The sequence below is a fragment of the Pungitius pungitius genome, chromosome 1 (genome assembly GCF_949316345.1).
Source record: "Pungitius pungitius chromosome 1, fPunPun2.1, whole genome shotgun sequence".
Classification (NCBI taxonomy): domain Eukaryota; kingdom Metazoa; phylum Chordata; class Actinopteri; order Perciformes; family Gasterosteidae; genus Pungitius; species Pungitius pungitius.
In genome coordinates, this window is record NC_084900.1 from 14,700,652 (window position 1) to 14,726,372 (window position 25,721).

The window sequence follows — 25,721 nt, forward strand, 5'->3', positions numbered from 1 at the left end:
ATGCTGTACAGAAGAAAACCTGTAACTGGAGATTCAGACCACAAACTCATGTCTACTGAGGGAATAAATCAAGAGAGAAGTAGAGTAATTTCCTCATAGACGACTATGGGACCAGAGGAGTCGCCCCCTCCTGGTCACTACACAGAAGTAGAGTAATTTCCTCATAGACGTCTATGGGAGCAGAGGAGTCGCCCCCTGCTGGTCACTACACAGAAGTAGAGTCATTTCCTCATAGACGACTATGGGACCAGAGGAGTCGCCCCCTGCTGGTCACTACACAGAAGTAGAGTCATTTCCTCATAGACGTCTATGGGAGCAGAGGAGTCGCCCCCTGCTGGTCACTACACAGAAGTAGAGTAATTTCCTCATAGACGTCTATGGGAGCAGAGGAGTCGCCCCCTGCTGGTCACTACACAGAAGTAGAGTAATTTCCTCAAAGACGTCTATGGGAGCAGAGGAGTCGCCCCCTGCTGGTCACTACACAGAATGCAGCTTTAACACATTCTGAAATCTTCTCTTGCACAACTCACAGGACAACATTGCTCCCTAACGGGCCGATAAAGAACACAAACCGACATCAACAATCCAAGCCTTTTTGATGGTGTTTTCTGTCGTAACAAGAACAATTTAAACAGATTGACTCATATTATTTTGAAAGAATAATCAGTGTCATACTGTATTTCTCTGAGGCAGCACACGGAAGCATAGCAGTGAGACATTATTCTAACTCTAAGGAAATGTATTCAGAAGCTCAATAGCTTCAAGTCATTCAATACATCTTTGTTCAGGTTCCTGGAACTTTTCTTTGTGTATTCTTTGCATCATAATTTCCACGTTGTTTTTATAGTACAGTTGATATAAAAGAAAGAAATGTACGTGTTATTCAAATAATCTCATTTTAATTCTGCTTAATTTGACCGTTTTGCAGTAACACATTTTATATTATGTCTTATATAGATTACATAGGCTCATGTGCCTCATTGTTTTCTACAATGAGGCTGTGCTGCCCTCCAGTGTTGACGCTGCAGACATTCATTTTTAAATTATTTTTAAACATGCATTACATCATTTCAGGCTAATATGAGATATTAGCTCACGACGGCTGGTCCCAATCAAAGAATAGAGAAGCTTCTGTTGTTTCACAGAACGCAACGAGGATTCCTTCACTGAGCTGTAAATGTGCATATAGTGATTTTTCTTTTAATTAAAAACACAATATTGATTCGTGGAGTTCGCCATAAATACAAATGAACTCCAGACCTCTCAGTTAGTGGTTCGGGGGAGGTGTGTGACCATCTTTCGGTTCCGCCACTTTATGATGAAGATGTATGGGGGTTGGGGGGGGGGGGGGGGATTCTCAGCACTGACCCTTTTATTTTTCGTCAGTAACGAGCGCCGTTACGTCGGAAGAGCAGCGCTGACTTTTGGAGGGATCCGAAGGGGGGGGAGGAAGGCAAAAATAAATACACCCCACCCTCCCCCGAAAAAAAAGAATAATCTGCTCGATATGAATATTAATAACGCGAGACTTTGCAAGTTGCCAGAAAGACTGTAGTTGCAACTGTCAAAAAGGTGCAGCGGGAGCGCGCATTACTGTATCGCGGTGCGCGTCCGCGGAGGTAATATCCGAGTGGAAAAAAAAATAATAAAAGAGCCGAAATAATCCGGAGGCGAGGAGCCGAACCGGGCCGAAGGTTTTTTTCTCCGCTTCCGTTTCCTTCGCCTCTCACAAAGTGTCGACGTCTCTGCACTGAATTTGTCAGCGTGCCTCTTCAGCTCCAGCGCGCGCGAGGACCTTTCTTTTTCTTTTTTTTTTTTTCTTTTTTTTTACTCCTCCTTCGTAATAAAGTCGCCATTTTGCTTCAGTGCCTATATAAACCGTCCCGGGTTCTAATAGCAGCGGGGAGCGACCTGCCCGCCGGTCTCCTGCCCGCGGTTCCGCCGGTCGTGGAGCGGCTTGCCAGGAAGAGCTGGGAGGGAGAAGTGCCCGGTGGTGTAACAGCCTACATATTAATGCGGGAGAGGAGGAGGAGGAAGGTGGAGGAGGAGGAGGAGGAGGAGGGGGGGGCGACGGCGGCTGGAAACTGGGAATAAAAAGGTGAAAGTATCCTGGAATTCTTTTTTTTTTGGAATGTAATCTCTCCTCTCGCGCACGGCTCTGCTCTTTTTTTTCTTCTTCCGGCTCGTCGTCGCGCGCAGAGTGGGGCGACAGGACGGCTGTCTGCCCCCCCCCCCCATTAAAAAGAGCCCAGCCTGACCGGTCCCTGACGCGCGGCAGGTGTGATTGCCATGTAACATAACATTGGTGGAAACCACCGCCCACTCCGGTGCCCCCTTCCTCCGTCACGTGGGTGACCCCGGGGTCACCCCGACCGCCCGTCATCCCCTTCAAACACCCTGCCCCCCCCCTCGGTGCTGGTGACTGCCCGACTGCTCAGGTAGGTGCGGCCGACCTAACGAGAGGGAATCTTTAACCACACAACGTTAGGTAGACAACTCTGTAACCTTGTTGTGGTTGACACACACACACACACAGTCAGCATGGCAGAGCGCCACGTGCAGAGTGCTTTGGTTTGAGGAGAAGTGGGTGTCAGTCAGCTTTTGTTGTGTCTAGTTATAGATGTGTGTTGATGTCGTTTATTTACTCTTAAACAATGGCTGCATTGTTATGTGTGTTTTCTTTTACATCTCAACCAAACTGGATTTTTTTCCGTACGTTTCTTCCCGGAAGAATAATTGTCGAAATACTGGCTTTGTAACTTATTAAAAAAACAGCCCGTAGGTCACCATGGAAACTCCTTTGAGGACATTCTTTGAAGAGGCTTTAAGGAGGCTTTAAGGAGTCGTAGCTTCTCTTCTCTCCTCACACTTCCTCAGGAAGGAAGCAAAAAGCATTTCGTGAGACAATTATTATTTTTTTTGATCTGGAAACTTTTTTGTGTTGTGTTGTGTTTTTTGTGCGTTTTTTCAAAGTGGCGTAGGTTTTTCCACTGGTGTTTCACACCAGAAGAAGACATTTGTTGCTTAATAACACGCCGTATAAGACTAAGTTAGCTAACGTGCTAGCGGGCTAATTGACAGCCGAGTTCATACAGAGCGATTCAACACTAAAGTAAACAAAAATACAACAAACTGAGACTTTTTTCAAAAAGCTAAATTTTCATTTAAATTGACAAACATCATGTTCATGGCATTATTCCAACGGGATTTAATGCATATTTGTTTTTCACCGCACATATTCTGTTCCAAAATGAGATCCCATGTTTACCTCCGCATTGATTGGTAGATTAAGCTGTCAATAAATAAGGAGGAGTTACTGTTAAAGCAGAAATAGATAAGACAGAAGGCAGGTTATTTACCCTCCCTCCCCCTCCCCCTTTCCCTCCCCTTGACTCACCTTTGGTCTAATGGGCAGAGCATGGAGTAAGTGAGCATATTGATTTTGAAATGAAACATGGAAGGTCGCGCCCTCATTACCAGAGCAGACGATGCATGCTCCTCCACTCAGACGACCTTCAGTCCAACGCCACCGCCGTTGTAGGGCGAGGGGACGGCGTCCGTCGTTAGCGGACGACGCTAACGGCGAGCTTTTGGGCGGGAAGAGTCTCGATAGATAGCCGCAGGGATGATGTATCATTTATTATAAATCAATAAATCCTTAGACTTTTTGTTCAGCAAATAATAAAATTAATAATACTTTATACATATTTTTTTTGTTAAACACAGACCTGAAAAACCCACACTGACTTTTGGACGAAGCAACGGTGCAAGAGCAAACCTTCTCCTCCCGTGTGTTGGTCCTCCTCAGGCATGGAGAGCCCGAGTGGCCCCCGGCCCGGCAAGCTGTCCTCGTCGGGGCCGGCGAGGGGCCGGACCCCCAAGCACGGACATCCCCAGGAGCCCGTCAGAGCGGCGGCGGGCCCCAAGAACCACGGCGCACACAGTGAGTGACGAGCTTCCTTCTCACGGGGCCTTTTTTAAATGTGGGAACTTGAGAAAAGCTGGAGACGACGTACATACCGATGTTTATCAAACAATGGTGGATAAAGGAGTGTGATGCCGCTGATACGCGACATTGCTCACGCCTACAGGAGAGCTAGTGATGTTAGCAGCATGGGAGCTAAGGGCTAACGAGTTCTGTTTAGTCTTATCTTGATGCGTTCAGGCTACACTCAGGAAATATGAGCATTGGACTACGGTACATTATGACGTTTGTGTGTATTTTTACAGACAAACTAAGTTTTATGGCTAACTTCTGATCACCAGCTGTTTATTATACATAATAAATCTAATAATAAAAGCATTTTTTGTTGAATAAATGTATTTCCAAATTGTAAAGTAAAATACATTTTTATGGGAAATTTTGAACTGATTTTCAAAAAAGCCACAGGCACCAGTAACAAAACAAAACAACCAAAACACGCGGCCGATATGGATTATCGATGACAAAATAAACAGGATCATCTGTCGAGGGTTATTTTGGCTCCCTTTATTCTTCTGTGCTGCTCTTATAACCGTGGTACGATCCAAACGGCTGATTCTACAGTTTGCACCACTTATAAATAATAGAACAGTCGGGTAAGTTCAGAAAATTACATCTCTACTGTACTGCAGCATTTAAAAACCAGGAAGAGACCATACATAGTCTCACATTACATTGTATAGATGTATAGGTATTCGGCACACTAACACACATGTGACGGCAGCAGTTGGACCTTTACGTTCCGACTGCTTTCCAACCTGCTTTTGCAGCTCATAATAGCACAATGCTGGCTCTCTAGGATTCCATCAACACACCACACACATACAACTGTCTCTGTTGCCCTGTGCCTTTTTTTTAATGGATGGATCCCCTGCCTCAGTGTAACTTTACCCCTCTCACCACGGAGGGGTCTGGAATCTACAGCGTCTCTTCCTCCAGGCCCCGCCTTTACAGTGAGAAAACAAACAAAGTGCTTCGTGACATTAGTGAAACCCTGAGCAATCCGGAGGGAGATGGAAGATTTTGGAAAAGAGAGAGAGAGAGAGAGAGAGAGAGGCCAGGGAATTATGTTTCAATCCATCAGGATCTTAGTTAATAGAGACTTGGAAAACTGGAGCTGCTCTAATATGACCCAGTTGTTTTGGTTGCTACTAAATAGCCCTCATTCCCGGGCACACACACACACACACACACAGAACGCTTGACGCTTGGATTTGTTTTCTTTCCATGTTAATATTCAGCCCTAAAGGCTGGAGCTGCACAGAGAGAGAGAGATGTAGACCAATTAGTGGTTTCACGTCCCCCAAAAAAGAAAATTAAAAAAACATCACGTTAGCATGTGTGTGAGCTTGCTAGCTGTGGATGGATATACAGAGATAATTCTCAGAGAGTTGGAAGTTCAGAACAGTTCAGTTAATTGACAACCAGAAATATGCAGCGAACAGCTGACTAATTTTGATCAAATTAAAAGATCATTTTGGTGGTTTGTGCATGAAGAGAAAGACGCGGATTAGTGGCGCCTCTTCCTCTGAAGATGATAAGGAGAAAAGAGCCACTGAAAAAAATACGTCATGAGACACAACGCTACGTTTTGTGTGTGGAACGTAGCGAGGTTAGCTAGCTCGCTAACGAGACTTACAGGAGGCGTAGCTCGCCGTGCAGCCTCACCACGAACCCACAACAAAATGAGTCTTTCTCGATGCCCAAAAACGATCAAGAGTGTTGGTGATTCACGGCACAGTTCCGATGCGATTGTTTGTCGCTCACCTCTTGACTCTTTCACATTTGAAAATGGGGGGCACAGGAAGAGGGGGGACACCAAGCCGCCGGATTGGTCTCCTCGTTGTTTGCAGGCCGCCGACTGATGTTCTTTTATCCGCCCTTTAAAGAATCGATTTGCAGAACATCGGCGTGTTTTTGAATGACAGGTTTCTTGTCGGCATATCTATAGATTTTTTTTTTTTTTACACTTTATTACTCGATAAACAAGGTGTGCTTAAATCAATCAGTGTGAGGTGTGTGGTGGGCTTGAGCTGATTGTTTTGAGACTATAGGGTAATACTATTGAGTGAGTGTGTGTGTGTGTGTTCATTATTGCAGGTCTTTACGGGACTTTTCTTGTAACTTGAGACTGTTTCTGCTCGTTTGTTTCGTTTTTCTTTTCCCACAGTTGATTCGCTTCGACCGTCATTAAACTGTTTTCTGTGCAGCTTCCACCGCACTTTGATTGCAGCAGATAGAAATCTACAACGGCCATCGTGGGCCGGTCCAAGGATGGTGTCGTGCGGCTGGAAAGTTGCTCTTTGGCCAGAACGTTACCGGCGGTTTCCTTTGGAGGGGCTCAGAGGGCAAACGGAAACTGTAGGAATTGATTTAGTCGATGTCACATTTTCTTCTCCAAGACGGGCACTGGATTATCCCTCACCACCACAATGCCATAACGGCTGTGACTAAAAGACATTCAGCGACTTTCAGCAGTTCCCCACAGCTTAAGAACACAGACTCCGTCCCCAAATGCATTACCTCATCAAACGGCCCGTTCAGATCCGCCCTCCTTTGCCTATTAATCACCGGCCCGAGCCCTCTGAAGCTAATGACGAGGAGAAATGCTACAGTGCTAATCATAACGAGCCTGGCGCTAGCTGGTCTATCCCGTGGGGGGGGGGGGGGGGGTATAAAGACATTGAAATCTGAGGCTCCCTGTGCACAGTGTGCTCTCCAGACAACCAGCTCCAGCGTCATCCGCCTCATCTTTAATTCAACGTTGATGAAGAGTTCGGCCTCATCCCGCCTCGATGCATCGTCGCTACTCGCCGATCGCCCCGCGTCGCCTGCCGCTGCGTCCTCCGCGTTTGCTTTCGCTGAGGATGCTTTCGCCGTCACTTTGCCACACGACTTGCAGCAAGAGGATGTGGTCCTTGAGGGTGACTTGCTGCTTTTACTTTCGTGCTCTCACATTCTTTTTTCTTTCTTTCCACTTTAACATCTCATTAGAGCTCTGGCTTTTGTCGTTTGTCCACCAGCGGTCTAAGCTGTTAAACCACCTTCAGTGAAAGTATTTGGATAGAATTAATGCTGCTCTGCCAAATGCTTCAGGCAAGCCTTGAAATTCTGCTTCTTTCCGCTAAGCATAAAAAACGAGTGGAGTCTTAAGTGTGTGTGTGTGTGTGATCATCCGTCCCTCCTACCCGTCCCAATGCCAGGTCACAATTTTCCAGTTGGGCAAATGGAAAGAGCACACTTAGCTCTCCATTGGCTTTGTGTTGTGTGAAAGTGCTTCCTTTTCCCCTTTTCCTCTGGCAGCAGCCTGTGTCACGGTGGACTCTGGGTGAATCCGTAAGCTAAATGCAGAGTTGTGTTGTGTTTCCAAGGGGCCTCTGCGACCGATGGTGGCTCGCTAACACGCCGCCTAAGTGTTGGATGGCAGACGCACAGTAACCCTGGTGGGGGGGGGCTCTGCGTTGGTCCATGTGGTCGAGGCTACGCGCGAGTGTTGAATGTGCTCGTGTGCCGTTTTGTGTTTACACGTCCAAGCTCTCAAATGACAGTCCACTATCCGCCGACTGCAGGGCCTGCCTTCGTTTCGGGATGATCTGCCGAGCCGGCACATCATCTCTCTGCTTTCTCACGTTTCCTCTCGCTTGCTCGTTGGACTGTTCTCCGCCCAGAGGTTTCGCTGCCGTTCCTTTTCATCCCCCCCCCCCCCCCCCCCCTTCCCCCACAACTCTTGTCTCACTTATTAAGCAGAATTCCCACTCCTCGTTCTTACGTCTCATATTATCTATATTTTTGTAGGTCTTGTCTGCTCTTGGTGATAAAACTGAAACGGTGAAATCAATAAAGAGCTGTTTGTTTTGGGATGAAATTGAATTCCGGTGCCTTTTCTCAGCCTGATGCTGCGTCTCGTTCCGTCGGAGAGTCCTTTGTCACCGTTGTCACACTTTTACTTGGCAGGCTTGAGGATGGCAGACGAGAGCGAGTACGGGGGAATGGGAGAGGAGAGAGAGTGAGTCACTGTCCATAAGGAGGCCACTGCAAACAGTCTGGAGCGAGCATCTTCTGTCTGGCTCCTGTACATGATGTGCGTCTTATTTAAATGGGTTCTGGAGTGCAAACGCTGTGTGTGTACAGTCGGTAGTCAGCGCAACTTCACCCATTCGTTTGTAGACTGACTCACGTTCATCATGTTGTCCATCGGCATCTTGGTTTCTGACGCATCATGTACTAAATGGACATCACGCTGTGTTAAAGAAGACCCGAGACTATAGACCGAGACCATAAACTCATGTTTACAATGTTTACTGAGGGAATAAATCAAGAGAGAAGTAGAGTCATTTTCTCCTAGACGTCTATGGGAGCAGAGGAGTCGCCCCCTGCTGGTCACTACACAGAATAAAATAAAAGCATAAATGACTCATTCCACCAGAATCCATCTGATTTCCTACATTAAACCATTGCAGTTCCCATGGAGACACCCCCCCCAGGGATCCACTGGCCGCATGTGTGGCCAGTCACCCGAAGCGGTTGTGGTCGGATGTCACTACTACATACTATGGGCCACGATCCAAGTGGCCAGCGATCGTGTTTCCAATAATATGAAGCATGCAGCTGATGTGGAAGGATTTCAAATCAATGCAGGTCCGAAGAGGCTGGGAGTCACCAGATTATGTAGCAACGAATCTCAAGTTGTCTTCTTTGATTTGGCTGCTTTTCAAGTGTGGTTCAGCGGTGCTGGTAAACCGAGCCAACCGCAGGTCGGCGTGCCGGCTCCTGGCATCTCACACAAAGGGATTCCCTGTTGAGTAGCTCACACCGCCGAGGGCAGTGAAAACCGCTTTTATTTAGGACACTTGGATACTAATTACCTTAAATTTCTCCTCCTTTAAATCTGTGACATAGTGCCGACAGGTGAAGAAGGTCACAATTCAAGCTGATATTATTCTATATAAGAACTATATAGACTATTCTAAAACACTATTCTAAAACATTACATGTCTCTCCTTCCTAAAAGAGAAACACACGCCGCTGTTCCTCCGCCCGCATACTGCATTTAAAAGAAATGACTAAATGTGATTTAATCCAGGCTTTGAAAGAGGAAATATGCCTACGAAAGATGATTCACAAAGGTCAAAGGTTAAGCCATTGGGTCGTGATCCAACTCAAAGAACCAGTAAATATCATAGAAAGTGCAGAGAGAGAGAGAGAGGGAGAGAGAGAGAGAGAGAGAGAGAGAGAGAGAGAGAGAGAGAGAGAATCATTCTTTCAGTTAGTCAGTCTGAGTCACAAGACCTGTTCTGGTGCTACTGCACCTCTCTCTCTCTCTCTCTCTCTCTACTTCTCGTTACTCTCTGTGTGGAATCGGGCCGACTGGGAGGGAGTTATGGGGACATCGTCAAAGAGAGGTGCGTATGAGATGGGACGGTTTCTACTGTGTGTGTGTGTGTGTGTGAGAGAATAAGAGCACAGGAGGAGAAATGACTTAAAAAATAGGATGTAGCAGGAGGTGGATGTGTGTGAGTGTGCTGATGAAAGCAGAAAGTTGTAAAAGTAAGACAAACAAAGTGGTCCGCTCGCTGTGAAACCGCACGTTGACGGAGGCGGCCCCCCTCCGTCAGTATCAACTTCTCCACCCGTTCTCTGGTGGGGGCGAGGAAGTGGTGAAGCAGTGTCCTCTTCCCGCGTAGTGGTGCCGGAGGCGAGTGGCGTTTGCGTCCGTGTGCGTAGTCTACGATCTACGATGTGTACAAAACCGCACACAAAGGCTCCTGTGTGAGTGTGTGTCGAGCAAAACAAATGACTGTTGTCTGTGTGTGTGTGTGTGTGTGTGTGTGTGCACCCTTGCACTCAGGCGGAGCAGTTGCAGGCGTAGCTAGGGGAAGTTGGAGGTTATTTGAGATCATTAGGCAGCTGCCAGCCCTCCTGAGTCCCGACTTCTTCTTCCTCTAATCTCGTCGTCTTCTTCTTCTTCTTCTGTGCGGAGCAGCAGTTGCAGACAGCTGGGAGTGAGTCACGGTTTGACATAACTGAACAGCTGTGGATCCCACACAATGGCCCAGCTTTGTTTTGCACCAGAACAATGGCTGCGTTAGCCGGAGCCCCAGAGTCCGCCTCCACGGACTCCAGTTTGGCTTTTTGGTTGTTGCCATTTTGTTTCTGTTTTTGTTTTTGTTGCAACCAGAAGTGACAGGTTGGCGCGAACGCTGAATACGATTTTTTTTCTTTTACCAAATACTGCTGTATTGATACTACAGTCATACTGAAAGGGGCTTTCACAAAATATATACACGAAGAATAACAGTAATGGGGATATAATGACACATAATATTACAGGCATTACAGTTTATAGTAATTTAACCTTAAAAAACGGGAAGAGAATTTTGCCACATGATGATACCATCAAATCACCCGGACCTGTCAATCAGTGTGTAGAACCGTCCTTAAGCATGCCCTGTGTTATGGTCTGTTTGACTCTAAATGGACCATAATTTACAAAATGAATGTCATGTTGTATAGAGAGGTACTGAATCCATAAACTCATGTTTACAATGTTTACAGGGTGAATAAATCCAGAGAGAAGTAGGGTCATTTTCTCATAGACCTCTATGAGACCAGAGGAGTCGCCCCCTGCTGGTCACTACACAGATCGCAGCTTTAAGACTCTTCCCTGTTGAGACGAGGAAGTTACCGTCTGTGACACTCAAGCGATCAAAGTGAAACACTCCCAGCCCTTTTATTGTGTTTGTCTACTTCACCCCCAGGACTCCACTGTTCTACCTTTTTTACCTTTTTTCTTTTTTTTACCATTTTTTGTGTGTGTGTGTGTGTGTGTGTGTGTTTATGTGTGTTTTGTGCGTACGTTCCCATTTACATGTAGCCCTGTGTAGTCCTTCCTGCTTGAAAGAGGCCTCTGATAATGGTAACCAAGACATGTGGGTCTTATTCCCATAGCAACAAGAACATATCTTTCCCAAGAGCAGAATTCATTAATTACGCCTTTCTTTTGCGAGACCTTTATTTTCTAAGGCAGGAATTAGAATGCACACTCAAGAGAGCTGCATCACCTCCCCAGCTGCTACTCAGACAGCTAATAGAAAAATCCTCTGCCGCCCGGAGAATATTAATACTCTTGCGTCCATGCGCATGCAAACCGCTCATGGTTGTGTGCACCTGTTTGTGCGCGTGGGATGCGTTGTGAGCCCTCACCTCTCGTTCAATCAAGCCTTTTATTTTCCTTCTACCTTCACACGGTGACTCTGGAGAAAAAAAAAAGACTGCATGCGGCGGTGTGCACGCGTCCGTGTCTGCGCTCCGGTGAGCAACAAAGAAGCAGACAAACGAGGGGAAAGTTGATACCATGTGGAGTGAATCAGAATCTTTTCTAAGTTAATTTATTTGATGGAAAATCCCTCCAACCATTTCTTTGATAATCCTTACAGGCCGAGTGCTCTGATCTGCCAAAAAAGAGCTGCAGCAGCTTTGCGTGCATCCTGTCGCTGCTCGTCAATGAGAGGGAAGCAGTCGGGGGACTCGACCATCGTTTACTAAATGAACATCATGCTGTATTGAAGAAGACTACAAACTAGAGTAGTGGGTCTCAACTGGTCTGGCTCCGGGACCCACCATCACCCCTTAATGACAAGCCACGGCCCAAATCGAGGAATATTCTCAACATCTGAAATTTATTCAAAATCAAGTTCACAAGCTGAATTTTATATTTTATATTCAGGATATTTAATTATCCTAAAACCCCAATGTTTCCCCTATATCAGAATGGTTTGACCCAACCGAAAACGACACTCCGCTGCATTAAAAAAGTCCCTTCAAAATAAAATCACAGAATGAATTTTATTGTGATTTTTTTTTTTTAAATTCTAATTTTTATTTCCCCAAAAATAAAAATGAGAATTTTCTAATTCGTTTGGATTTAATCTAATTAGAATTAAAAACCAGTTGAGAATCACTGAACTAGAGACTGAGACCATAATCTCTGGGGGAATAAATCAAGAGAGAAGTAGAGTCAGTTTCTCAAAGACTTCAATGGGACCAGAGGAGTCGCCCCCTTGCTGGTCACTACAGAGAACGCAAAGAATTGTGGGTCGGTTTAGCGGGAAAAGCATGCTGGTTTTCATTATGCAAAATGCAACCAGATGCAGTAGAACTTTGTTGTATTTCTGGCGTGGGACACACTATTAATGGGGACACACAACATCTCCTTCATACTAGACAGCATGGTAGTGTGGATATTGAAACACGCTCACAATCTTCCTCAGCGTGATCTCGTCTCGCGCCAGAGGACCATCTGACCGTCACGTCTACTTCAACAAGTTCCCCCCATCGACATTTCCTACATTTGATATGACTGAGGCGGCGCCTCTTGTTTCGCCATTCACCGTTCTGCTTGGTCAGAGGAGGAAGTCCGCTGTAATCCTCTCCTCTCTCCCTCCCTCAGCGTCCTCTCCTGCCCTCCCAGCCTCTTCCTCTGCATGCACACACACTCGTTCTGAGCTCGCGCCCCCCCCCCCCCCCCCCCTGCTCCCCCATCCCCTCCCCTCGCTCACGCAGGAAAAAGGACGCAGGGCGGATAGCGCAGAGGTTCTGATTGAAGCAGAAAAGAGAGAAGTGACAAGAGTTTGCAGGCAGAAACATCGGGGGGGTAGGCAAAGAGAGAAAGCGGGACGTGAGGTGAGGAAAGAGGGAGGGAGCAGAGAGAGAGAGAGAGAGCTGAGGCAGTCGGTCTGCTGAGTGCTGTGTCAGACGATCTATTGGGCTCAGCAGAAGGCCTTTGCACACACTGCACCCCTCCATCACTGTAAATGTGTGTGTGTGTGTGTGTGTGTGTGTGTGTGTGTGTGTGCGATAGCTTGACGCGAGTGGATTTATAGTTTTTTGAAAAGGGTATTTTACAGGAGTTGGAGGGTTTTTGTAGCTCCTGAAAATGTCAACGCACAAACGTCTAGAAAGTGCTAATGCCAAGTTAGAACAAGTTAATATTTATGTGTCATGGAAATGAAGAATCAAATGGGTCTCTCTGTCTCTCGATATACCAGGTCCGATGTGTGAGGAGCCAGCAGAGGGGAAGAGGAAAGGTCGCCCTAAAGCAGAAGTGCAGGAACTGAGAAGCATCCCTGTGAGTATCTCTCTTTGAACCGAGTGGCTGTTTTGAAGTGGCCTTTCTTTTTTTTCCTGCAGAGTAGGCAGCTCCCCATCAATATGCACGATATATATATATATATAGATTTATATTCTTTATATATATATATATATATATACACGGTACAGTTATAGCGATAATCCATACATGCATTGAAGTCTTTCCTCCTCACCCCCGAGCAGGCCCATATGATAGTACAATGGAAGGAGGAATTTAAGCGCCGCTCCAGGGTTAAGTGTCCGCGTTCGGGCTGCTGGTTAGAGTTTCCCAGCATCTATGGCGTCAAGTACCACTATCAACGCTGCCAGGGGGTGAGTCACCAACCTCTGTTCTTCTGCTGTTGTGCGGCTGTTTCCACCCTTGTGGTTCAGAGTAGTTGTGATCACAGTAAAGATGTTGAAGGACAGCATCAAATTGCCTGTGAGTTTAGTTTAGATAAGGATTAAAACCTCCAGATAATTAAAAAAAAACATGTGACCAAACATGTGAAAACAAACCGTTTACATGGCAAATTAAAATGTGCCGCTATTAATTCCGTTTACAAGGTGAGCATTGTTCAGATTGACGTAAAAAGGCTCCGGTCACGGCTGCACGGGTCAATGTTCTGACATAGCACGTCAAAATATGGAAAAGGAGAACGGCAGAATAGGTTTCAAACTGCTGGGCGGCTCGTTGGACGTAATCACATAGCAACGTAAGCGTATTTCTACTTCCTGCAAGACATGTGTAGTTTGTCTTGTGCATGCATCTCCTCTGCAACCCTGCAAACTATTTGCTAGTTGGTTTGTGTTCAACGCAATGGAGCTGGTCGCAATGGAGCCATAAAAACCTTTATTGATACTCATATTCTGAATGTGCTGAACAAATATCAACTATTGGCTTGTCCACCTCAAACCTCAGGTGATTCCATTCGGAATGAGGTCAGAATATCCACGCAGAAAGTAATGTTGATGAGATCCACATTAAGTACAGAATATATTACATATAATAGTGGAAAATGAGTGTGCAGGTACACGTCCACGTCCCCCACACACAGCTGTTAAAGCGGTTCCCCGTAGCCGCTTCCCCTCGTGGTTTTATGCTTTACCTAAGCGAGTAAGCTCACTTCAAATCGCCTCTCGTCTCCGTTTGTGTCAGCCCACCGTAGCCGAGAAGCTGAGTCATGGCTGCCCCTACTGCGAGGCGGTGTTTGCCACGAAGGTGCGTCTGCAGAAGCACAAGCTGTGGAACCACCCAGAGAGGCCGAATGTGGAGCCCAAGGATGCGCAGCCCAAGCTCCAAAAGGCCCACATCAAGCCCAACGCCAAGAAAAGGTGACTGGCCTCCACGGTTCACATTCCCCGCCCACGTAATGGTGCCGGTGACGTGGTAATGCTCAAATGCCAAATCTGTCCCTCCCTCGCTGCGTGGTTCAGGCCCATGGAGAACGGACCCCCCTCTCCCGTGTTCTTCAAAGTGAAAAAGACCCACGAGGGGTCAGCGGCGTCCCTCAACGGAGAGCTGGCCCACCAGAAGAGCGAGCGGAAACTGCACAGCCACGGCCCGCCTCCGCAACAGATTCACCAGTCCCAGCCGGTCCAGGCTCAGTCCCACCAGTCCCATCAGCCCCACCAGCCCCACCAGTCCCACCAGTCTCACCAGCCCCACCAGTCCCACCAGTCCCAAAGCGCATCGTCTGATGCCGAGGACAGCGACGGGGACAGCCTTCCCACCTCCTTCCCCGACGAGGACCCTGAGCGAATGAGGCACAGTAAGATGGCGGCATGTCTTTAGGTTCTGGACTCGCGGGTTGTCCTGGGTTTTTTTTGTGTTTCTTCGTGCGTGTTTTGACCGTTCCTCGTCTCTCGAGCCAGGACGGAAGCAGAAAACACCTAAGAAGTTCACCGGAGAGCAGCCTTCCATATCTGGCACGTTCGGATTGAAAGGTAGATGCAAACATATTTCTGTTGTCGGCAGTAAATAATGTAATCTTGTCATCTCCTTTGGGTGTAATATTAAATATCCTTTGTGCCTGGTTAGCTAGCCAGCCCGTTAGCTGGTTAGCTAGCTAGCTGGTCTCAGAGCGTCCTTTGCATAGGTTCATTTTCTGTTACCACTGTAACACGAAGACATGGTGGAACTAGCAAGTTAGCGTGCTAACTAGCCAACAGTTAATAAGTAAAACAAATAAAGCCCATTGCTATCCTTGGAAAACAGCGTTTATAGAAAATATACGCTATAAAACAAAAGCATAGAGAAATTAGCTATCTAATTAGCTAACTGTCCGTTAGTTGGCATGGTAACTCCCCCCATATCATTGATGAAGCATTAAGTTGTTCCAATTGGTCTCATTTAGCTGCTGGCAATTTATCTTGCTACCTCGCTAACTCCACCACGCTTTCACGCATTATAATAAAATGGACTTTGGAGCCCTGACTAATCTAATCGTAGCCGTTAGCATAGCTTCATATCTCCACATGGAGACGTTTGATGAATAGGCTTGGGTATCGAGTATCGAGGATCAATGGGAATCGGGACTAGCTTTGCGATTCACCCGGTATCGTTCAAAAGTTTAAAATTCGATTCCTAGTTTCGATTCTCAGTCCGCCGGCGCCGACCGGAAATAGAAAGCGCTGAACACCAACGAAGAAGCGTCCACCTGTGTGGCATAACAGCGCGATCGAACGTGGATAGCGTGCGTCGGCGGTCCAAAGTGTGGTTACACTTTTCAAAACAAACCGAAAACTCGGCAAAATGCAACATTTGCAGCAAAAAAAAGCATAAGAGGGTGCACGTCGAATATGATTAAGCACCTCTGAGGTCATGGAGTGGAAGTAAATGTGTGCCTAGGGTTGCCAACCGTCCCGTATTACCCGGGACATCCCGAATTATGGGCAATTTTGATTTGTCCCGTCCGGGACAGCTCCAATCCCGATTTCCAATCACAGCCTCCTAAGTCAATGACGCGCGAAAAACTCCCGGTTGTTGTGAATTTGTGACGCATCAGACCAGTGTGTGCGCGGGGGCCGGGTGGCCAGAGCGGAGCTGTCCTATCTGTTAAAATGAGCAGTGAGGCTGGCGCTGCAAAGAAAAAAAGATTGTGCTGTATCATACACTCATGTGTAAACGTTTTTGTGAGGTTTCAAAAATAAAGCGGTCTGGAGGAAAGTGTACCCCTGTTAAAATATATTCATAATTTATAATGTTAATACAATATTCAAGTTCATAGTTTGATATTTCTATTGTAGTTGAAAACAGCCCTGTTAGAAATTCATAGTAAAGTTAATAAAAAGTAAAAAGTTCATAGAATTAACATTGATGGAGAAGGTCAGACTATTTCCTTCAGAAAGACCCTTGGTTAGATAGCTCATTTAAAATATCTTTTTTGACCCCGCCTCTTAAAAGAATCGGAATTGAGAATCGCTGGGAACCGGAATTGAAACAAGGAATCGGAATCGTTCAAATTCAAACAATACCCAACCCTTCTGATGAGTCATATAGCGCGGCTGTAAGCCACTTATCATCACTTATCAAACAATCCATCCACAGATTGCAGGACCCGCCGCTCTCTCTTGCTCTCTTTCAGTCCATCTGTCACTATCATTTTCTTTCTTTTTTGTGTGTGTCACTTGTGGAACCCTCTTCACTTCCTGCATTACTGCCATCACTACAGCGTCTCTGTGTGTTGCAGGTATGACTAAGGTGGAGGAGAAGCTGAAGGCCCGCGTGAAGAGATCAGAAGGGAGTGGGCTCAGTGAGGAGCCTCAGAGGAGACCCACTTCAAGTCAGACCTCCAAGAAAGATCCCGCTGCAACCAGCTCTGGTGAACAACTGGAACTTTTGATGAATAAATGCAGAGCTCTAGATGTTGTTAAAATTAAAAAATGTTACCAGTGAGTCCTGTATGAATATTTGGTCATATCTCAACAAATGACAAAAAAAATAATTGATCACAATATCTTCTGTTTTTAGCTTTTATTTAAATCACAATAATATGTAATCATGAAAGTTAAAATAAGTTTATGGTTGAAATGCCAAACAGAAATAGAAATTAACGTCAAAGAAATAAATGTACACATATCATAAATACGTTTGATAAACCACTTTGTATGAAAATAGGATTAAGTTATACTGTAAATTAAACCTGGATACGCATACATTTGGAAATACTACACCCCGAAGAGGCACGTTACTTTGCACCTTGTTTCAGGTGCCGACACCCACTGGCAGCGAGCCATCCACGAGCGGGGCGAGGTGGTGTGCCCCACCTGCTCCATCGTCACCAGGAAAACAGTCCAGGGCCTGAAGAAGCACATGGAGATCTGCCAGAAGGTCAGTGTGGGCCGAGGTGCATCACGCACATACTGAAGCTCTCTGAACCCACAGCTGTAATTCCCCACATTGGATCGTAACCAGGGAGCCTTTACAGTGACAATATTGATTGGACCGGCTGCAGAAATAATACTTGGTTGCGGTGGTAGGTAATAAACGAGAGAACTGGGCAACTGTTATATCGAGTGTTACTGAGAACAAACCGACCGGGGTGGCGTTGGCCTCCGGGCCCCCGGAGAGAACCTGCCGTGGTGTTAATGGCTCCTTGGCCCGCTGACCCATGGGACTCTATTAAAGCAACAATACAATGCTGGGGTCACTGGCTTCTGAAGCGTCTCCGTCTCCCAATCGATACGGAGGCGAGGAGGGTCCTTGACAAATGTCAAACTATTGGGTTACAGCAGCAGCGTGCTGTATCACCGGGTCCAATAAAGAGCCCAGCCCGCTATAGCGGCTCAACAATTTAAATGTTAAGTGGTCCTGTGTTTGCCCTTTGACCCCCTGCAGCTCCAGGATGCCCTGAAGTGCCAGCAGTGCCACAAACAGTTCAGGTCCAAGGCCGGCCTCAACTACCACAGCATGGCCGAACACACCACCAAGGTACATTAACTTTTCACACAAAGAACACACTGAGCCTCTCTGCCCCTCTCCTGTACACGGCGCTCATTACTAATGCGATAAAGGTCAACGCAGCTGGGACGTGTCTAGGGATGCTCTGTTTTATGTGTCAGAACGCAACGTTTTTTGTTTGTCTTTGGGGTTTGTGCAAAAGCGGAACCAACCAACCAACCAGCCAGCCTGTGCCCTCTGCCCGTAAACCGTCCCTGACCAGAGGACGCCATTGGGGATGTAAGGTCCCACCAGTGTCACACTGACCCACTGAACAGAGTAGTTAGTTATTAATAAACACCAAAGCCCTGCTCCGGTTCAGACTCGCACTCCGCTAGTGTCGGCTTTCTCTGTGTTTGGTGACCGGCGTCCGGCGTGCACAAAGACCCCGCCTCCTCCCCGCGGGCCATATCCCATTTCACACGCTGTCCTCGGGTGTTTGTTTGTCTTTGTCCTCGTGGCGCTCACTCCTCCCTCGGCTGTGTTCAACCCCGTGACGGCAGGGAGCGTCATAGTGGCGGTATCGTGGTGCCGCCATGGCCGTCTGATCAATAATTCAACGCTGCATGTGGTGTTTTTGTGTGAGTTTGTGGTATTTACAGCCATGCGTTTTTACGTAGTGTGTGTCTGTGTGTGTGAGATGCTCAGAGGTTCCTCTTCCTCAACATACATTCAGATTACATCATTTGTACCGTTGGTGGCGAGCTGTGATGAGCTGCTGATTGAAGAAACCCAGTTTTGACTCGTGTCATTCTAAGTTCTGTTATTATTTTCGCTTATAACTCAATTTTTCCATAATAAGAAGCAGTCTGTGTAACTGACCCTGGTCCCTGTGTGTGTGTCATGTGGCCCCGCCCCGGGGGCTACCAGAGGGACAGAGGTCACCCACAGAGTTTGACCTGGGTGTCGTCGCTGCTGCGACACCATGACTAACCCCCCACCCCTCGCCTGCTCCCCTCCTGTGTTTTTCCTCTTGTTTGGAGCTCTAACGCGACTTGTTTGTTTCCACAGCCCTCGGGAAGCGAACACCAGACGGGCGACAAGCAAGAGGAGCGAGAGAGGCTGCGGCGGGTCCTCAAACAGATGGGACGGATCAAGTGTCCCAGCGAGGTCTGTGGTCCCCGCTTTGTCTCCCCGAGTCTTTCACACACTCTGACTCTCTGCTACGGTTGGGATTCTATTGATACTCTTAATACTCTTAATTCGGATTATTTTTTTTTATTCCTGTGTCTCACTCTGGAGCTTCTGAAGAACTGCTAGCAGAATCTCATCAATGGATAAATACATAGATGGATAGATGAATTAACTTATTTATTTGTTAATCAATAATAATGATAATACTTATTTACAATTGGCTTTCGGGTCACATTCTCCCTCCCCTCATCTGTCAGTTTGGATTTTATCATGTATTTCTTTTTTCTTCTCCACGCCTCATTCATGATACGTTGCTCTTAAGGGGGAGGGGGGGGACTCAAGAACAAAATGTCTCAGCATCATTTTGACCAATTTCTGTGATTCTGTTCCGCCACACTAACCCAGTTTCCTGGTTCCTGTCTGCCTTTCATTCTGTCTCGTTTCTCTCACTGACGTCACTCGATCAAACACACACACAAATCCAGGGTTGTTCGGCCCACTTTTCCAGCCTGATGGGATACCAGTACCACCAGAACCGCTGTGGCTCTGACGACGAAAAGCCTGTGTTTCTGTGCCAGCACTGTGGGAAAACCTACCACTCCAAGACTGGCAGAGACTACCACATACGCACCGAACACCCCCCGGCCATCGTAGCCACCGCCGCCGTGATGACCACCACAACCAACAACAGGGACATCATCACCGACACCACCAACAACAACGCGGGAAAAGACAGAGTAAGATGGTTGTGCTTTGTTCATGCTGCCTCCTAAATGAGCTGTGAGGAATCAGAAAGTGTAAAAGCTGCTGCATGCGTCTGCGTCTTGTGTCGACGGATTGGTTTCAATTCATGGTTCTAAAAGGCTTGCGCGTGTTGCAGAGCAATTCACCTCCAGAACACCAGGTGGAGTAACGTTTTTTGTTGAAGATGACCTAAAGAGAGACGTCTTTGTGTGTCGTTGGTTTGTTTATTTATTTATTTATATTTATTATTAGACTTTATTGCACCATGCATCCCCACTGCTGCTTTTCATCACCAGGACTTCTCTGTACTGAAATGTTATTACCTAAAATAATTGTATCCGACACAACGATTTAAGTGAGTATCAGCCTCAGTTTACGAGCCTCTTTCCACTCAGAGGTGTGCTGCTGCTCCCCAGGTGGCCTGCGGGGAGTCGCCCCCTCCAGGGAAGAAGGAGCAGAGCCCGCCTGAGAAGAAGGACCGGCCGGGGAAAACCCCAGTAGCCCCCCCCAAAGAGAAGGAAAGAGAGGTCGGGGACAAGGAGAAGGACAAGGAGAGGGAGCGAGTCAAGGAGAGGGAGCGGGTCAAGGAGAGTGAGCGGGTCAAGGAGAGGGAGAAGGTCAAGGAGAGGGAGCAAGTCAAGGAGAGAGAGTGGGTCATGGAGAGGGCGCCGCAGGCCGGCAGCCAGGGCGACGACTTTGAGCGCACGCCGAGCGGCCGGGTGAGGCGCCGGTCGGCTCAGGTGGCCGTGTTCCATCTGCAGGAGATCGCAGAGGACGAGCTGGCTAAAGACTGGGGCACCAAGCGCCGCATCAAAGACGACCTGGTGCCGGACAGCAAGAGGGTGAGGACAGAGGCGTGCAAATCTGCCGTAGCTTCCAGAGACATTAGTAAAGTAAAAGCATTTCAAATTACACATCCTAATATAAGTCTTGTGTGAACGTTTTTGGAACCATTTCGGACGGTAATTGCTGCCAATTCTACATTTAAACCACATGACGTCTTCTGATAATCCTCCTTTAGTCCTGATCATAGCTCTATTCGTATATGTATACATGGTTTCTGTGTTTTCTGTGTAGTTAAACTACACCCGTCCTGGCCTTCCCAACTTCAGCCAAGAGCTCTTAGAGACCTGGAAGAACCAAGTGAAGGAGAAGGGCTTCATCTGCTGCACCAACGAAGTAGGAACATCGACTTTAAACACAGATTCAGAGGTGTGTCTTGCTGATGATAACTGAGGCTGCTGAGTTCACAGCAATGTGTCTTTCCTCTCTGTGTTTATTTCGGTTTTGTCTCAGAACTGTGAAGCCGTCTACTCCAGCGTGTCGGGACTAAAAGCCCACCTCGCCAACTGCAGCCAGGTAGAAACCTGTGTTTACTGCAGCAGAAATAATAACACACACAAACACAAAAATCTTTAACCCACGTTCATCCTCTGGTCAACAGACAGAAGATAAAATGTGGTTGTGAAATGGGAATAATATCCAACAACAAATCCTGTCTAGTATCTTCTAATTGTTAGTTATTTAGAAGAGGCATAAAGGATGTTAGTCTTTGCTCACCTGACATGTTTGAGAAAAATGTGACATAATGGCCGTCGTTGTGAACTAAACCGTTTGTGTGTGTCTGTGTGTTTGTGTTGCAGGGTGGTGGAGAACTGGGAAAGTACACTTGTCTGATCTGTCAGAAGGACTTTAGCTCGGAGAGCGGTGTGAAGTACCACATCAGCAAGACACACTCGCAGGTGGGTCGCACTTCACAAACCGCTATATTATTTATAGTGACTATATATATATATTACTATATATATATATATATATATTATATATATAGGTTTTCTCACATGGGCAGCATTTTAGAAAACAAGTTGTGGGAACAAATTTATCCAAAAATGTTTTCTATGAACATAAGAGCCTGGTAATCAAAATGTTTCAAATCTGTAACGATCAACTTCTTATGGATCTTCATATAAACTGTGTCCAGACATGGTAGCCCCGCCCCCTGGATTCACACTGGCCAATCACGGCGCTAACACTAGCGGTTAGCACTTCATTAACTTGGGTTATGGCTGCTGTGCTACGCTAGTGTTTGAAAAGGCTGCGAGTTGACAGCTTGCTCGAGTAGCAGTGGGGGGGGGATTTTTTGTGAGTTTTCTTAGGAGAAGCCAACAATTCTTTACAATATCCTCTTGTCACATTGGGCTGTCTTCAGGGTCCTCCGGTGCGGTTATGTTTCACGATGACGCAGATAACATGTATGACTCATACTGGACTGACCGTGTCGTCCTCTCCTCAGAACTGGTTCCGTACGGCCGCCAGCCAAGTGGCCGCCGGCGCCAAGGCCAAGGCGCCGGAGAACAACGGCATCAAAGGCGAGCTGAGGAACGGCGCCACGGGCAAGAAGAGGGGCCGCAAGCCCAAAGAGCGCCCCCTGGTGGCCGAGCCTCTCCAACCTGCAACTGAAGCCTCGCAGGGTACCCCGAGCTCGACCCCCGCCGCGACCCCCCCGCAGTCCCCCGCTCGGAGCCCCGCCCCAGCGGACGCCGCCAGGCGCAGCAGACCCTAGAGGTGGGAGTGGCGTCAGGGCCCCTTAAAGGAGCCTCGCTGGACTCTGAGGAGACAGGAAGTAGAACATTCAGTGCGTGTCTACTGCTGCGAGCGGCGCTCTCGGGACGGTGGTGTTTTATTTCTTCATTCCGCCTTCGTCTCCTTTAAAAACGTCCTTTTTTTTAGTGAATCAAAGATGTTCTGAAGTGTTCTCTCTGCATTGTTCACGCCGAGGTTTAGGAAAGAAAAGGATATTCTATTAGCATGGCGAAGTAATTAACGATAGCTAGTGTTCTCACTCTTTTTTTCTTCCTCCCACAGATATACTGTACTGTGTACATAAACAATATCTATATCTATATATCTATATACTCAAAGCAATGACGCATCGGACACGGATCATGAGCTGTGTGCGTTGTAGTGCAATGAACATCATTTCTTCATAGTTTTCACTCTTGGTTTCTTTTCGAGTTTTAGTTTTAATGTTTCCAGTAAGCAAATGTCACATAAGCTAAAATGTTCTTAATCACTTATTTCATCCTTAAGCTACGACTTTCAGTTTCCCTCTCAATCTGCATCACGTGAGGATGGAAGATATCTGTTGCTTTTAAACGTACGTTAATGATCAGAACCGTACCCTGACCCCCCCCCCCCCGGACGTTTGGCGTGGAGCTCGTCGCAGCGTTGCAGCACAATCAGAGGAGGCTGCGGCTTTAGCTTCAATCAGAGCCGAGGAGAGGACTTCTTTTTATAGAGCGGCCGAGGGAAATACTCTTTTATTAAGACAAAAGGAAAGAAAATAATCTCAAGTGTAGATTCTCGCATTGTGATGTATATGAATTAACTCCTGGATGCTCAAAGTTGTCGCCTTGCACTTTAACCCGTGTACCCAACTCGCTCCCCTCTTGTATTTTGCACTGTGGGAGTAATATTTTACTGTAGAGATTAAAAAAAAAAACTAAATTTGTCCTGACATGGATGACGCTTGAATCTCTCTCGATGGAATCTGTAATCCAACGTGACGGTTTAATTATGACTCGACACACAAAGCCATAACGGGTCTCAGTTAGTTTAGTTTAGATTTTAAAGAAGATGAGAGCGATCCAATATTATTTAAGACATTTACGAATCTAAAACGTGTGCAATCAGAGAATATTTTGACTTTAACATGTTTAAAGTAGATACTTGAAACCGCAGTTACTAATATTTAGATTTATAGTTGGAGTCTACGTCCATAAAAACAATGACTCGGTCATAAATCTATTTTATATTCTCCTCGCATGGGAATCCGACAGCTTTTGGACCGAGTTGTGATGTGGGGATAATAAAGGGTAATAAATAAATAAATAATAAATAAAGGGTGCTTTATTCGCCACTTTACCTTAATCCATCCCGACGTTTCCTCCTCACCGGCAAGTCGTCTGAGCTTTTTGCACCAACAAATGTCAAAATCATCATTCAACAAAAAAAATATAATAATAATAATCTAGCACTGATGTCAGCAGAAAATGTAAAAGATAATAATAACATGTGTCCCAGGTGGTGTCGTCCCTACGCCGCGACCCTTTTTTATATTGCAGAGCAGAGATGGGAGCTGAATTTCTCCGTCATCGATCAGCTGACGGAGCTTCGCTCAGGTGGGGATGATTATGCACGCGTTCCGTCTCTTCTATCCAGGTGCAACCCGACGGACAGGACAAGTTAGACAAGCACTGATCGGTCCTCGGACCCTTAAATCCTTTCTTTTTTTTCGATATGGAGTTTGTCCAGACCTTGTGTGTGTGTGTGTGTGTGTGTGTAGACGGCCGGCTGTGAGCGACGGTCCCACAGGTTTCCTGCTTGTTACTCGTTTGGTTGATGACGTCACGCTGCGTTCACCTGGCGAGCTTCGGTGTTGCAATATGATAGCTAGGCACTGCTTTTTGACAGTGGGTATTTTCTATATTTTATCAGGCGCCCTTTACTATCCGTCTTCCTACGATGTGGAGAACACACTTGCCCCCCGCGGTGCGAGTGTTGGAGAGTACAGCAATACACCGTGTTTAGCTGGATACTTTGTTGGCTTGCTGATATTTTGATATTAACGTGTTTTTTCTCTAAATTGTATGACTTTTCACCCCCCCCCCCACTCCCCCTTTACTTGATTTGCTTTGAAAGATGCTTTTTCCACATTATGAAATTTAAACAAAAAAATGGGTTGATTGAAACCTGGGCTTGTTTCCCCAGTACGAGACGACAAACACATGGAGAGGGTCCTTTATTATTATTACTACTCAATATGGGACAACAAGGCATATGTATGTGTGTTTGTGTCTGTATTTAGTGCACCTACTATACCACGAACTAGGCTTGACGTAGGAGTGTTGTTAGAGCTTTCTAGTTACCCTGACTGTGTGTGGTGTGACTTTTGTACGCAGGGAAAGCAGCAGCCTCACGCGTCTTCCCTTTTGTCAGCAAAAGTCGAACCGTATAAATCCCCCCCGAGACCGACTGGGGATTTACATTTGGACAAAAAAAAACCAACAGCAACAGCGGTTAGTTTTGTGCGCCGCCTTCTTTAAAAACAAATGATGAAACGGTTTGGGGGTTTTAGAGGGTGACGTTTAGCTCATTACTGATTCTTATATTTAGGTAACAGGTGCAATGAAGCTGTGTAGAACGTAACGTGAGAGGCATCAGTGCCTCCCTTGAGTCTGAGATGTTACATTTTTCCCCAAAACGTGTTGTATTACCTGTGCATTAGTATCCCTCAACTAATTAATAAAGGTTTGTTGACTAAAACTGTGTCGACTTCATTTCAGGAAACTCAAGACAAATGTTTGGCTCCTATTTGAATAGTGCAATAGTCTCAATATGAAGAGGGGACTCTATGAAGGACGTATTTCTTTGTGACACCATGTTTTGTGTGTGAATCACTCCCACTCACAAACAGAATGGAGCCATCATCAGAGGTGATTAAAAACACAACTGTATCGTATAAATAATTATATACAATTTTTTCCCCTGTTGAGTGTGTATCATCCTAAGGACTTATTTAAAGAATGTAAAGGGAGAATCACTATATACATCACTATATACATCATATTAATTGGAATATATTATATATATATATATATATATATATATATATATATATATATATATATATATATATATATATATATATATATAAAGTGTGTATACAGTGGGGAGAACAAGTATTTGATACACTGCAGACCAGAGCGCTGTGTAAAGACATCAGGGAGA

The 25,721-nt window shown here is 46.3% G+C and overlaps 1 protein-coding gene across 6 annotated transcripts; it reads left to right on the plus strand.

Moving 5' to 3' along the window:
- The first annotated feature begins 1,411 nt into the window (after positions 1 to 1,411).
- On the plus strand, positions 1,412 to 25,256 carry znf512b (zinc finger protein 512B). Of its 6 annotated transcripts, none has more exons than XM_037478917.2 (17): positions 1,412 to 2,438; positions 3,727 to 3,943; positions 13,030 to 13,109; positions 13,316 to 13,444; positions 14,271 to 14,446; positions 14,549 to 14,883; positions 14,987 to 15,058; positions 16,804 to 16,935; positions 17,323 to 17,444; positions 17,952 to 18,044; positions 19,065 to 19,163; positions 19,673 to 19,924; positions 20,327 to 20,773; positions 21,009 to 21,110; positions 21,228 to 21,290; positions 21,575 to 21,673; positions 22,225 to 25,256. In XM_037478917.2, exons 2-17 carry the CDS (start codon positions 3,811 to 3,813, stop codon positions 22,492 to 22,494), a joined length of 2,604 nt encoding a protein of 867 aa, XP_037334814.2. In that variant the 5' UTR covers positions 1,412 to 2,438; positions 3,727 to 3,810; the 3' UTR covers positions 22,495 to 25,256. The 6 variants fall into 6 exon arrangements, with proteins under 6 accessions (XP_037334814.2, XP_037334815.2, XP_037334818.2 ...); XM_037478918.2 differs by having other exon boundaries at positions 3,809 to 3,943; XM_037478919.2 differs by having other exon boundaries at positions 1,414 to 2,438; positions 20,348 to 20,773.
- Positions 25,257 to 25,721: the final 465 nt, after the last annotated feature.

Excerpts from the sequence above, each read along its gene's own strand:
- znf512b (XM_037478917.2), top strand. The coding sequence starts at position 3,811 with ATGGAGAGCCCGAGTGGCCCCCGGCCCGGCAAGCTGTCCTCGTCGGGG. Across the intron at positions 19,925-20,326 it reads ACAACGCGGGAAAAGACAGA|AGGTGTGCTGCTGCTCCCCA; the intron begins GTAAGATGGTTG and ends CTTTCCACTCAG. Across the intron at positions 20,774-21,008 it reads TGGTGCCGGACAGCAAGAGG|TTAAACTACACCCGTCCTGG; the intron begins GTGAGGACAGAG and ends TTTTCTGTGTAG.